Genomic DNA, 16,195 nt, shown 5'->3' with positions numbered 1-16,195 from the left:
GATGGCACATATAAAACATACCCACCACATGTACATTTGTCACATACAGACGGCACATATAAAACATATACACCACATGTACATTTGTCATATACAGACGGCACATATAAAACATATCCACCACATGTACATTTGTCACACACAGATGGCACATATAAAACATACCCACCACATGTACATTTGTCACATACAGACGGCACATATAAAAAATCTCCACCACATGTACATTTGTCATATACAGACGGCACATATAAAACATCTCCACCACATGTACATTTGTCACATACCGACGGCACATATAAAGCATCTCCATCATATGTACATTTGTCACATACAGACGGCACATATAAAACATATACACCACATGTACATTTGTCACATACAGACGGCACATATAAAACATCTCCACCACATGTACATTTGTCACATACAGACGGCACATATAAAACATCTCCACCACATGTACATTTGTCACATACAGATGGCACATATAAAACATATACACCACATGCACATTTGTCACATACAGACGGCACATATAAAACATATCCATCATATGTACATTTGTCACATACAGACGGCACATATAAAACATATACACCACATGTACATTTGTCACACACAGACGGCACATATAAAACATATACACCACATGTACATTTGTCACACACAGACGGCACATATAAAACATATCCATCACATGCAGATTTGTCACATACAGACGGCACATATAAAACATATACACCACATGTACATTTGTCACACACAGATGGCACATATAAAACATACCCACAACATGTACATTTGTCACATACAGACGGCACATATAAAACATATACACCACATGTACATTTGTCACATACAGACGGCACATATAAAACATCTCCACCACATGTACATTTGTCACATACAGACGGCACATATAAAACATATACACCACATGTACATTTGTCACATACAGACGGCACATATAAAGCATCTCCATCACATGTACATTTGTCACATACAGACGGCACATATAAAACATCTCCACCACATGTACATTTGTCACATACAGATGGCACATATAAAATATATACACCACATGTACATTTGTCACATACAGACGGCACATATAAAACATATCCATCACATGCAGATTTGTCACATACAGACGGCACATATAAAACATATACACCACATGTACATTTGTAACATACAGACGGCACATATAAAATATATACACCACATGTACATTTGTCACATACAGACGGCACATATAAAACATATCCATCACATGCAGATTTGTCACATACAGACGGCACATATAAAACATATCCATCACATGCAGATTTGTCACATACAGACGGCACATATAAAACATCTCCACCACATGTACATTTGTCACATACAGACGGCACATATAAAACATATACACCACATATACATATGTCACATACAGACGGCACATATAAAACATATACACCACATGTACATTTGTCACATACAGACGGCACATATAAAGCATCTCCATCACATGTACATTTGTCACATACAGACGGCACATATAAAACATATCCATCACATGCAGATTTGTCACATACAGACGGCACATATAAAACATATCCATCACATGCAGATTTGTCACATACAGACGGCACATATAAAACATATACACCACATGTACATTTGTCACATACAGACGGCACACATAAAACATCTCCACCACATGTACATTTGTCACATACAGACGGCACATATAAAACATATCCACCACATGTACATTTGTCACATACAGACGGCACATATAAAACATATACACCACATGTACATTTGTCACATTCAGACGGCGCATATAAAACATCTCTACCACATGTACATTTGTCACATACAGACGGCACATATAAAGCATCTCCACCACATGTACATTTGTCACATACAGACGGCACATATAAAACATCTCCACCACATGTACATTTGTCACATACAGACGGCACATATAAAACATCTCCACCACATGTACATTTGTCACATACAGATGGCACATATAAAACATCTCCATCACATGTACATTTGTCACATACAGACAGCACATATAAAGCATCTCCACCACATGTACATTTGTCACATACAGACGGCACATATAAAACATATAAATTACATGTACATTTGTCACATACAGACGGCACATATAAAACATATAAATTACATGTACATTTGTCACATACCGACGGCACATATAAAGCATCTCCACCACATGTACATTTGTCACATACAGACGGCACATATAAAACATATAAATTACATGTACATTTGTCACATACAGACGGCACATATAAAACATATAAATTACATGTACATTTGTCACATACCGACGGCACATATAAAGCATCTCCACCACATGTACATTTGTCACATACAGACGGCACATATAAAACATATACATCACATGTAAATTTGTCACATACAGACGGCACATATAAAGCATCTCCACCACATGTACATTTGTCACATACAGACAGCACATATAAAACATCTCTACCACATGTACATTTGTCACATACAGACGGCACATATAAAACATATCCACCACATGTACATTTGTCACATACAGACGGCACATATAAAACATATACACCACATGTACATTTGTCACATACAGACGGCACATATAAAACATACCCACCACATGTACATTTGTCACATACAGACGGCACATATAAAACATATACACCACATGTACATTTGTCACATACAGACAGCACATATAAAACATCTCTACCACATGTACATTTGTCACATACAGACGGCACATATAAAACATCTCCACCACATGCACATTTGTCACATACAGACGGCACATATAAAACATATCCACCACATGTAGATTTGTCACATACAGACGGCACATATAAATCATCTCCACCACATGCACATTTGTCACATACAGACGGCACATATAAAACATCTCCACCACATGTACATTTGGCACATATAAAACATATCCACCACATGTACATTTGTCACATACAGACGGCACATATAAAACATATCCACCACATGTACATTTGTCACATACAGACGGCACATATAAAACATCTCCACCACATGTACATTTGTCACATACAGACGGCACATATAAAACATATACACCACATGTACATTTGTCACATACAGACGGCACATATAAAACATATACACCACATGTATATTTGTCACATACAGACGGCACATATAAAACATATACACCACATGTAGATTTGTCACATACAGACGGCACATATAAATCATCTCCACCACATGCACATTTGTCACATACAGACGGCACATATAAAACATATAAATTACATGTACATTTGTCACATACAGACAGCACATATAAAACATATAAATTACATGTACATTTGTCACATACAGACGGCACATATAAAACATCTCCACCACATGTACATTTGTCACATACAGACGGCACATATAAAACATATCCACCACATGTACATTTGTCACATACAGACGGCACATATAAAACATATCCACCACATGTACATTTGTCCCATACAGACGGCACACATAAAACATATACACCACATGTACATTTGTCACATACAGACGGCACATATAAAACATATACACCACATGTACATTTGTCACATACAGACGGCACATATAAAACATATACACCACATGTACATTTGTCACATACAGACGGCACATATAAAACATATCCACCACATGTACATTTGTCCCATACAGACGGCACATATAAAACATCTCCACCACATGTACATTTGTCACATACAGACGGCACATATAAAACATATACACCACATGTACATTTGTCACATACAGACGGCACATATAAAACATATACACCACATGTACATTTGTCACATACAGACGGCACATATAAAACATCTCCACCACATGTAAATTTGTCACATACGGACCTGCTCCTTTCCTCCAGCCGGTTTTTACAATCACCCAGTACTTGTAACGCCCAGGCTGACCACATAGTGGGACAATCCCAACTCGAGACACATCCAGGTGATCTAGTTTATGGGAAATCAGAACCAGCAGAAGATATAGAGCAACAAGCAGAGAGCAGGTCATCATGACGAGGATTCGCTGCCCGGTACTATGAACCTGTATGGAAAGAGAGCTGGGTGAGCACAGAAACGGAAAAAGGAAGTCTGATGAACTGGAGAAACAAGGAACTGGAGACAGCAGGGGAACTAGATATATACAATCAGATTAGCAGCGAGACGGGAGAGAGTCCAGAGGATGAGCAGAGAAAAAAGAAGAGATGAACCTTAGTGCGAAAGCTATTTCAAAGCTATAGATTAAAGGGATAGTCTAGTCAAAATTAAGCATTAATAATTCAGATAGAGCAGGCAATTGTAAGCAACTTTAAAATTTACTCCTATTATGATTTTTTCTCCGTTCTATTGGTATCTTTAAAATTCATAATAGGAGTAAACTAGACTATCCCTTTAAATTAAACTGGCTGATTAAAATGATATGAAACCCATTTTTTTTTTTCATGATTCAGATTGAGCAGGCAATTTTAAACAACTAAAGTTATAAATTTTTCTTTGTTCTCTTGGTATGCTTATTTGAAAAAAAAATTGTTCAGCACTCTGGGTAGCACTTGCTGATTGGTGGCTACATTTAGTCACCAATCAGAAAGTGCTACCTAGGTGCAGAACCAAAAATGAAAGTCCCCATTTCTTAGTTTATGATTACAAATATTTTAACTAAAAAAGTTACAGTTTACGATCACTTTAAATCAAATGAATGTCAGTGGTTTAAGCATTTAAAATACCCAGGAAATACCAAATGGATATAGATCTTATCTGTTAACATTTCAAATACAGTTGCCACCTTTTCTGGAAAAAAGTCAACTCATTAGCATAAATAATTATACAGCATAAATCAGGAACTAAAGCTGCTAGAACTGATTTTAATTGATCATTTGTTTATAATTAGATGGCAATGCACTTAAAAGACATTTGACCATTTCTATATTTAATCTTTATTCTCAACTCTGAACCTTAAAATGCCAGCTACATTGGCAAAATACCTGCTGGGTGGCAACACTAATATCAAATAGCACTTAATTAGATCTAAAGAAAAATGCTCTTAACCCCTAGAGAGCTTTTGAAGCCTAATATCTCTGCTTGCAATGTTCAGTAAAAAGTATATAGCTTTTAAATGGGCTTAGATATATTTTTGATTGATAACTAATACCCAAGGTTATGATTGCTTGTGCTAAATTAGTAGACATTACTAAATGTATCACTGACACTTCACATCACAGGTTTTTTTTATTATAAAACAGGAATCAAATAGAAAGTTTAAATGTTATACACGGTGGGCATTTTATCTCCGCTGTCCTCATCCTATTATATAAAAGGCCAAGTGTGTTTGTCCGAAGCTGTCATGCACAGTAGAGACAGCACGAGGACAAACACACCTGGCCTTACCTGACAATCCATGCCATACTGTTTGCTGCGAAAGTGGGCGTGGCCGGGCTGGACCGGGCATGATCAGAGGCGTGGTCGGGCATGGTGGGGGGCATGGCCGGGCACAGTCGGCGCGACAGAGAGGGGAGAGAAATAGAAAGAGAGAGGGAGAGACAAAAAGAGATAGGAAAGACCTAAAGAGAGGGAAAGTGCAGAAGAGAGGGGAAAGTGCAGAAGAGAGGGGGGAGAGAGAGCAAAAGAGAGGGGAGAGAGACAGAGCAAAAGAAAGGGGGGAGAGAGAGGGGGGAGAGAGAGAGCAAAAGAGAGGGGGGAGAGAGAGAGCAAAAGAGAGGGGGGAGAGAGAGAACAAAAGAGAGGGGGAGAGAGAAAGAGCAAAAGAGAGGGATGGAGAGAAAGAGCAAAAGAGAGGGATGGAGAGAGAGAGAAAAAAAAAGGAGAGAGAGACAGAGCAAAAGAGAGGGGGGAGAGAGAGCGCAATAGAAAGGGGGGAGAGAGAGAGCGCAAAAGAGAGGTGGAGAGAGCGCAAAAGAGGGGGAGAGAGAGCGCAAAAGAGATGGGGAGAGAGAGAGCGCAAAAGAGGGGGAGAGAGAGAGCGCAAAAGAGAGGGGGAGAGAGAGAGTGCAAAAGAGAGGGGGATAGAGAGCAAAAGAGAGGGGGAGAGAGAGCAAAAGAGAGGGGGAGAGAGAGAGAGAGCAAAAGAGAGGGATGGAGAGAAAGAGCAAAAGAGAGGGATGGAGAGAGAGAGAAAAAAAAGGAGAGAGAGACAGAGCAAAAGAGAGGGGGGAGAGAGAGCGCAATAGAAAGGGGGGAGAGAGAGAGCGCAAAAGAGAGGTGGAGAGAGCGCAAAAGAGGGGGAGAGAGAGCGCAAAAGAGATGGGGAGAGAGAGAGCGCAAAAGAGGGGGAGAGAGAGAGCACGAAAGAGAGGGGGAGAGAGAGAGCGCAAAAGAGAGGGGGAGAGAGAGCAAAAGAGAGGGGGAGAGAGAGCAAAAGAGAGGGGGAGAGAGAGAGAGAAAAAAAAGGAGAGAGAGACAGAGCAAAAGAGAGGGGGGAGAGAGAGCGCAATAGAAAGGGGGGAGAGACAGAGCGCAAAAGAGAGGTGGAGAGAGCGCAAAAGAGGGGGAGAGAGAGCGCAAAAGAGATGGGGAGAGAGAGCGCAAAAGAGATGGGGAGAGAGAGAGCGCAAAAGAGGGGGAGAGAGAGAGCGCGAAATAGAGGGGGAGAGAGAGAGCGCAAAAGAGAGGGGGAGAGAGAGCAAAAAGAGGGGGAGAGAGAGCAAAAGAGAGGGGGAGAGAGAGAGAGAGCAAAAGAGAGGGGGAGAGAGAGAGAGAGAGCAAAAGAGAGGGGGAGAGAGAGAGAGCAAAAGAGAGGTGGAGCGAGTGAGAGTGCAAAAGAGAGGGAGAGAGAGTGCAATAGAGAGGGGGAGAGAGAGAGCAAGGGGTGGGACCGCTGTACTGCAAAAAATGGCCCGTGTGAACGGGCTTTAGGACTAGTCTACTATATTACTAAAGTACTTGTAGTCTGGATAAGTTACACAATTTACGTTAGCAAAGTTGAGAGTTTAAAGAAACATGAAAACAATTTTTGTGTGTGTGATCAGTTAGAATATAGAATTTTAAACAACTTTTCAATTTACTTCTATTATATAATCGACTTAGGCTCCGGAAACAGCAGTGCCCTTCTGTGTGCTAGCTGCTGATTGGTGGCTGCACATATATGCCTCTTGTCATTGGCTCACCTGATGTGTTCAGCTAGCTCCCAGTAGTGCTTTGCTGCTACTCCAAAAAAGGACACCAAGAGAATAAAGCTAATTTGATTATTGAAGTCAATTGGAAAGTTGTTACAGATTGGATGTTCTGTCTAAATCATGAAAGCAAAAATAGGTTTCTTTAAAGGGACATGAAACCCAAAAGTTTTCTTTCATGATTCAGATAGATAATACAATTTTAAACAACTTTACAGTTTACTTCTATTATTAAATTTGCCTCATTCTCTTGGTATCATTTGTTGAAGGAGCAGCAGTGCAATACTGGTTTCTAACTGAACACATGGGCGAGCCAATAACAGCAGTCAGGGCCGCCACTAGAAATGTTGGGGCCCCTGACTTAACCATTGATCAGGGCCCCCCCCCCCCTCTCCTTTGACATGTGCAATTTTTGACCAAGTGACTAAAACGTATATGCACTTTATTCTTAAGTGTCTATTTAAACTTGGAAATGTTGTATAGGTAGTAACATACAAACACACAGACACTCATACACTGAAACACTCACACATAAGGATTCACATATAGACACTCTAGCAGACACGAAAAGAAACACACTCAGACACAGACACCCAAACAGACACTCAGCACTTGTTTACATTGCCCTGACAAGCAATGAGGTAGACTACAGTTTTGTAAAAAAAGGAGATTTAGAAAACAAAATATGGAGTTCTGATTATCTTTTTGTCAAGGAAGATGCCAACTAAATGATGACAACAGCATGCAGTGGCTGAAAGGAAGGGCCCTGAACTGTCTAAACAATAATTTAAAGATTAAATGGTAGATTGGTGACTTCCGGAAAGGTCTCATTAGTCTCAAAGTCTGTAGAAAGATGTGAATAATCAGTAGTAAGGTCAAAATGTCCTAAATAGGAACAGAAAATGGACACACACAAACTCAAACTTGCACATACACCCAAGGAAACACCAACAGAGACAGCCTCAGAAAACACACAAAGACATACACACACACACACACACAGACAACCAAAGAAAACACACAAAGACATACACACACAGAGAGACAACCACATAAAACACAGAAAGACATAAATACACACACCCTCACTGAGACATCCACAGAAAACACACAAAAACATACACACACCCTCACAGAGACACCCACAGAGCATACACACCCTCACAGAGACATCCACAGAAAACACAGACATACATACATACACACACACACACACCCTCACAGAGACATCCACTGAAAACAGACATACACACCCACCCTCACAGAGGCATCCAGAGAAAATACACAAAGACAAACACACCCTCACAGTGACAGCCATAGAAAAAGCTGAAAGACATATGCACACACCCTCACAGACATTCACAGAAAATGCACAAAGACATGTACACCCGCCCTCAAAGAGATACCAACAGAAAAAAAATACATACACACTCATAGAGACACAAACCAAAGCACAAAGACATAAACACAGACACCCACAGAAACACTCACAGGAGGAAACATTTACGCACCTTGCATCCCCTAAATCAACAGTGTGTGACATGCATGATAAAATAAAATTTGGAAATTAAGAGATCACTTTTTAAAGAATCATATTTGTAAATGTGCAACCAAAAATAATTCTGTGAATTCAGCATTGTACATTAATGATCTGGGTAGATGGCTAGATGAAGAAAAGTACTTTTAAAAGGTTGACATATGTTTGATATTTTCCCCAACCAAGAGCACCACTTCAAATATAGTGTACAAATGTTCCCATCTGTACTTGTGGATTTTGAAAATGCTGTACTCTATATGGTCTTGGTGGAACCATAAGCTGTGGTACTCATACCATTAGATCTGCAGGATTTAAGCTTGTTGGTATGCATTTCAAAATTAAGTCAGCAGTACTGTAAACTGCACAGTTTTAAGCTAACCTGTCTCATTTCAAACACTGAGCAATCTTAGTCTGAGAGTATAACATGTTATGCAGAGGTAAAAATCTTAGATAAAATGACTCCTTGTACCTGGAAAGTCCTTGCATAAAGGGGGAGTAAACTGGAATGTAATATATATCATTTGTGTATTGAGGAGGAAACATTTCTGCATGGTTTTAAATATAGAATTTCTACAGCATTATCAAATAATAAATACACTGCTGCTAAAAAATTGTGTTTTTATGGACCCCTGGCCCCACCATACAACTACTACCACACTGAAGTTACAATCTTAAATTGCACAAAGAAATAAAAAACATTTGCTAAGTAATTCCTACCTCCTCTGCAAATGAAAGTGATCAGCCGCCTGACTCAGGCACACACTGTACAAACAAAGTGCCAAGTCTGTCTCATACTGTGCATAGTGGTTTAGTGCACACTCAGAAATCCTCTCAAATGTTAATACTTTACTCCTTGTAATAATATTTCACATGCTCAATTAGCACTCTGCTGTAGTACCCACTGGTGGCTGCCAGTTCTTGCCTCATGGGGCCCCCCTAGCCCATTGGGCCCCTGACAGGAGTCACCCCTGTCACCCCCTGATGGCGGCCCTGACAATGGTTTATATATGCAGCCACCAATCAGCAGCTAGATCCTAGGTTCTTTGCTGCTCCTGAGCTTACCTAGATAAACCTTTCAGCAAAGGATAACAAGAGAAGGAAGCAAATGAAATAATAGAAGTAAATTGGAAAGTTGTTTAAAATGGTATGTTCTGTCTAAATCATGAATGTTTAATGACTTTACTGTCCCTTTAAGTTCCACTGGGAAATGTCAGTGTTTTGTGGTGATATTCAAGAAGTAGAAGTGTGTTCGGCCCATTGCATTCTGTGCAGCACTTTGTGCTTGCATTACAATATCACAATTTTATTGCTAATTTGTATTATGTTAGGTTTGCATATCTGTAGCATACTTTTTATGAAACATTTTATATTATATATATCATTATAACAATGTAGCTATTTCTATGTTTTTCTTCATTTCAAGTCAGCCTCGTTGATACATCCCTGGGACCTATCTCAGGGTATGGTTAAACACCTACTGAATGGTGCTTACGCAATGTAAATATGATTGATGGACAGAAAAGTAAGTGCAAAATGCGTAGGCTCCATTCATTCTCTGAGGTCAGCATGGTTTTGACCTTGAAGGTTAAAAATTAATATTGATGGTATGAAACTCTAACCAGTCATACATTGGATATATAAACAGTGACATATATACACATGGCATCAACATTCACCATAGCGATCAATAACCGTCTAAGGGAATAGATCCCTGCGTGTCTTAATAGTTAGCACAGTCTACTACTCCCAACAGGTGGGCGGGTGCAAGTAGCCACATCCCCGCGGTGAACGTCACACTAATTCAATGAAGTCCAATGTATCCGCACTCTATACTCAACCTTTAAAAATATTAAAGGGCCAACGTACTCGTAATAAAAAAATTGAAAAAGTAAAAAAAAAAAAAAAAAACCCAGACAATTCTGTAAAAGATACATCCATAGAGGGAAAAAACAATGATTCAATGCATACATATTTTGTGTGACTTCACACAAGTGGTATCGCATGTGAAGTGCGTTTTCATGGGGGTATATGGATGTATATTTTACCGCATTGCCTGTTTTTAACTTCTTCAATATTTTTTATTTAATTTGGGCACTTCAGCCCTTAATATTTTTGAAGGCTGAATGTGGAGTGTGAATGCCTTGGACTACACTGACATATATATATATATATATATATATATATATATATATATATATATATATATATATATATATATTATTTTTTTTAACTTTACCCATTTTTAACCAAATTTGACAAATTTTGGGCTGGATTACAAGTGGAGCGATAATTTATTGCGAGCCCGGAAATAGGCAATTTTGACCGTTTGCGGGGCGTGCAAAAAATAACCAGCCATTTTAAGTGGCTGGTTATTGCTACTGCAAGCTCCCGGTAGCAACTAGCGCTTATAAAATTAATTAGAGATTAGATCTCACTCTGGTTAATTTTATAAATGTCCACCAAATGCCCCCAAAAACAAATGCGATATACTTTATTAAAAAAAAAAAAGATTATAACATCTTTAGTTTTTAATAAAATAACTGCAATAAGCAGTTATGAGGGTTTTATGTTGGCGGGTGTGGACTGTTAAAAATAAATGGCACTGAAAAGTGCTTTTAAATTGCAGTTCCCAGTAAATATTAGACATGTGCGTTTCGTTTCTTACAAATTCAGAATTCGGACGAATTTTGGTCGATTCAGCGATTCGGATGCATACGAATTACCGAATCGGCACATCCTGAAAAATTCCGAAAATTAATAAATATGTTTCCGAATTTTTGGATCCATTATTCATATTTGGAACGTTTCATTGTTCCTTCCTAAACCGCAGTTCCCTGACACTAACTCTAAGTCTATATTAAAGGTATAAACCCTAATGCACTGTTCGCCGACATCGCTGAAACTAACCCCTAAACCACCGTCCCAAAACATTGCCAACGCAAACTAAACCTATGGACCCCTAAACCGCCGTTCCGAAACATCGCCAACACGAACTAAACCTATTAACCCCTAAACCGCCATTTCAAAATATCGCCGACACTAACTAAAGCTATTAACCCCTAAACCGCCGTTCACAAACATCGCCGATACTAACTAAACCTATTAAACCCTAAACCTGCGGCCCCCACATCGCAACAACCTAAATGAAACTATATTAACCCCTAAACCTAACACCCCCTAACCCTAAACCAAACCCTAACCCTAAATCTAACCCTAAACCTAACACCCTCTAACTTTAACATAATTAAAATATAACTAAAGTTACAAATATGAACTAATAATACCTATTTAAATCTAAATACAAAGTAACTTACCTATATTAACACCTAAACCTAACACCCCGTCCCTAACTTTAAACCTAGCTCTAAACCTAACCCTAAACCTAACACCCCCTAACTTTAACATAATTAAAATATAACTAAATTAAAGTTACAATTAATAACTAATACCTATTTAAATCTAAATACAAAGTAACTTACCTGTGAAATAAAACCTAAGCTAGCTACAATATAACTAATAGTTATATTGTAGCTATCTTAGGTTTTATTTTTATTTCACAGGTAAGCTTTATTTTAACTAGTTAGACTAGTTAGTAAATAGTTACTAACTATTTACTAACTACCTAGTTAAAAATAAATAAATAACTACCTAGTTAAAATAAATACAAACTTACCTGTGAAATAAAAATAAAACCTAAGCTGCATTACACTAAAACATACCATTACAAAAAATAAAAAACACTAAAATTACAAAAAATAAAAAACCTACCAATCCTATACTATAAAAGGCCAAGTGTGTTTGTCCGAAGCTGTCATGCGCAGTAGAGACAGCATGAGGACAAACACACCTGGCCTTACAGTCCCTAAGTCTCTGCAGTGCGAGCAGAAGTGGGCGTGACCGGGGCGTGGCTGAGCGTGAGGTCTGTGAAGTGGGCGTGGCCGAGCGTGAAGGGGGCGGGACCAGGCGGCCGTGAAAGGCTGTGCAGACTAAGAGCTCAAAACAGCTCAAAAGAGGGGAGAGAGGGGGTAAGGAAAAGATAAGAAAGGGGAGAGAGGGGGTAGGGAAAAGATAAGAAAGGGGAGAGAGAGATCAAGAGGGGAGATAAAGAGAGCACAAGAGAGGGAGCAAAAGAGAGGGAGAGAGACAGCAAAAGAGAGGGGGAGGGAGAGAGAGGGGAGGGGGAGGGAGAGAGAGAGAGGGGAGGGGGTGGGAGAGAAAGAGGGGGGGAGAGAGGGGAGCGAGAGAGAGGGGAGGGGGAGTGAGAGAGAGAGGGGAGGAGGAGTGAGAGAGAGAGGGGAGGGGGAGTGAAAGAGAGAGTGGAGGGGGAGGGAGAGAGAGGGGAGGGGGAGGGAGAGAAAGAAGGGGGAGGGAGAGAAAGAGGGAGAGAGAGAGGGGGGAGAGAGAGAGGGGAGAGAGAGAGCGCAAAAGAGAGGGGGGAGAGAGCGCGCAAAAGAGGGGGAGAGAGAGAGGGGGGAGAGAGAGAGAGGGGAGAGAGAGAGAGAGAGAGAGAGAGAGAGAGGGGAGAGAGATAGAGGGGAGAGAGATAGAGGGGAGAGAGATAGAAGGGAGAGAGAGATAGATTGGAGAGAGAGAGTTAGAGGGGAGAGAGAGAGGGGGCGAGAGACAGGGGAGAGAGAGAGCGCAAAAGAGAGAGGTGAGAGAGAGAGCACAAAAGAGAGGGGGAGAGAGAGAGCGCAAAAGAGAGGGGTGAGAGAGAGAGCACAAAAGAGAGGGGGAGAGAGAGAGCGCAAAAGAGAGGGGTGAGAGAGAGAGCACAAAAGAGAGGGGGAGAGAGAGTGCAAAAGAGGGGGGATAGAGAAGCGCAAAAGAGGGGGGATAGAGAGAGCACAAAAGAGGGGGGAGAGAGCGCAAAAGAGGGGGGGATAGAGAGAGCGCCGCAAAAGAGGGAGGGAGAGAGAGAGCGCAAAAGAGGGGGGAGAGAGAGCGCAAAAGAGGGGGGGAGAGAGCGCAAAAGAGAGGGGGAGAGAGCTCAAAAGAGAGGTGGAGAGAGAGAGCTCAAAAAAAAGGGGGAAAGAAAGCGCAAAAGAGAGGGGGAGAGAGAGAGAGAGAGCAAAAGAGAGGGGGAGAGAGAGAGTGCAAAAGAGGGGGGGGGGAGAGAGAGAAAGCGCAAAAGAGGGGGGAGAGAGAGCGCAAAAGAGAGGGGGAGAGAGCTCAAAAGAGAGGGGGAGAGAAAGCGCAAAAGAGAGGGGGGAGAGAAAGCGCAAAAGAGAGGGGGGAGAGAGGTAGAGCAAAAGAGAGGGGGAGGGAGAGATGCAAGGGGTGGGACCACTGTACCCTGCAAAAAATGGCCCGTGTGAACGTGCTTTAGGACTAGTCTATAATAAACTACCAAGGGCCCTTAAAAGGGCCTTTTGTAGGGCATTGCCCTAAAGTTAACAACTCGTTTGCTACAAAACAAAACAAACACCCCCTAACAGTATACAAACCCCCACCCCCCAAACCCACAAAATAAAAATAAAGTAAAACCTAATCTACCCATTGCCCTGAAAAGGGAATTTGTATGGGCATTGCCCTTAAAAGGGCATTTAGCTCTTTTGCTGCCCAAGCCCTAAACTAAAAATAAAAACCCACCCCAAAACGAAAACAAATTTACACAAAATAACAAACAAATTATCAAAAATAATAAAAATTATTCCTATTCTAATACCCATTTAAAAAAAAAACCACCTCAAAATAAAAAACCTAATCTAGAATAAACTACCAATGGTCCTTAAAAGGGCCTTTTGTAGGGCATTGCCCTAAAGATATCAGCTCTTTTTCTGAAAAAAGCTTAGGTTTTATTTTTATTTCACAAGTAAGTTTGAATTTATTTTAACTAGGTAGTTAGTAAATAGTTAATAACTATTTACTAACTAGTCTACCTAGTTGAAATAAATACAAACTTACGCGGTTTAGGGGTGAATAGGTTTAGTTTGTGTCAGCAATGTGGGGGGTGCGGTTTAGGGGTTAGTATGTTTAGTTTGTGTCGGCGATGTGGGGGGTGTGGTTTAGGGGTTGATAGGTTTAGTTTGTGTCAGCGATGTGGGGAATGTGGTTTAGGGGTTGATAGGTTTAGTTTGTGTCAGCGATGAGGGGGGTGCGGTTTAGGGGTTAGTAGGTTTAGTTTGTGTCGGCGATGTGGGGGGTGCGGTTTAGGGGTTGATAGGTTTAGTTTGTGTCAGCGATGTGGGGGGGGTGCGGTTTAGGGGTGAATAGGTTTAGTTCATGTAGGCAATGTGGGGGGTAATAGGTTTAGTTTGTGTCAGCGATGTGGGGAATGTGGTTTAGGGGTTAATAGGTTTAGTTTGTGTTGGCGAAGTTTTGGAACAAAGGTTTAGGGGTTAATAGGTTTAGTTAGTGTTTGCAATGTGTGTGGGGGGTGCGATTTAGGGGTTAATAGGTTTAGGTAGTGTTAGTGATGTGGGGGGACGGCGATTTAGAGGTTAATAGCTTTATTTAGTGCCGGCAGCGGTTTAACATAATTTCGTTTCAGCAATCGCCAAAACATTAGCTAGAAATAACGATTCGGTCCATAATAAAGATTCGGTCCAACATTAATAATAATTCGGTAACGGTTTCTAATGCATCTGAATTTCAAAATTCGGAACGACAAAAATAAATTCTGAAATCGAATTACCGACACATATCGAATTATTACGAATGTCTCAAACCGAATTATTACGAATGTCTCAAACCGAATTTTTTTTTTTACGGCCCGAATCGAAGTGAACTGAATTTTTCAATCGTGCACAAGTCTAGTAAATATATATGTATATGCTTATATAATATACATATATATTTATGTGATAATATTTGTATATACACATATTAACACATAAATATATATATGTATATAGTCATATACATATATATTTACAATTTGCTGCCATTGCTGTGCAACTTACCCCCTTTGCTGCGCTAAATTCTCGTGCTGTGTCTCACGGCATGAGAATGAGGCTCCCATTTGAGCCTATGGAAGCACACTCTTGTGACTGCAATGCCTTCCAGCATTAACATGCGCTGGTATTACTTAGTAGAGCGCAAATATCTCTTTCAAGAAGCGATATTTTGCACTCCATTTGTAATCTAGCCCATTAAGGAGTCTGGAGGGCTAAGAGTTCTATCAAGTTTGTTCTTTTTTCTTTTCCAGTTTCCTCTAACTTTAACCTACAATTCCTTAAAACTGTCTTTAAAACAGAATTTATGCTTACCTGATAAATTACTTTCTCTTGCGGTGTATCCAGTCCACGGATTCATCCTTTACTTGTGGGATATTCTCCTTCCTAACAGGAAGTGGCAAAGAGAGCACACAGCAGAGCTGTCCATATAGCTCCCCCTCTAGCTCCACCCCCCAGTCATTCGACCGAAGGTTAGGAAGAAAAAGGAGAAACCATAGGGTGCAGTGGTGACTGTAGTTTAAACTAAAAATCTACCTGACTAATAGCCAGGGCGGG

The 16,195-nt window shown here is 40.4% G+C and overlaps 1 protein-coding gene across 1 annotated transcript in view; it reads right to left on the bottom strand.

The window, feature by feature from the left end:
- LOC128667110 (polycystin-1-like) overlaps window positions 1-16,195 on the bottom strand; it is a 248,997-nt gene that overhangs the window by 73,832 nt on the left and 158,970 nt on the right. The window contains exon 27 of the mRNA XM_053722016.1: window positions 3,927-4,122. Coding sequence (XP_053577991.1) covers window positions 3,927-4,122 — 196 coding nt within the window. The remainder of the gene's footprint in view (window positions 1-3,926; window positions 4,123-16,195) is intronic.

Source organism: Bombina bombina, chromosome 1 (assembly GCF_027579735.1).
Source record: "Bombina bombina isolate aBomBom1 chromosome 1, aBomBom1.pri, whole genome shotgun sequence".
Taxonomy (NCBI): Eukaryota; Metazoa; Chordata; class Amphibia; order Anura; family Bombinatoridae; genus Bombina; species Bombina bombina.
The sequence above is the reverse complement of the archived record's forward strand: the minus strand, read 5'-3'. Positions and strand labels throughout refer to the sequence as shown.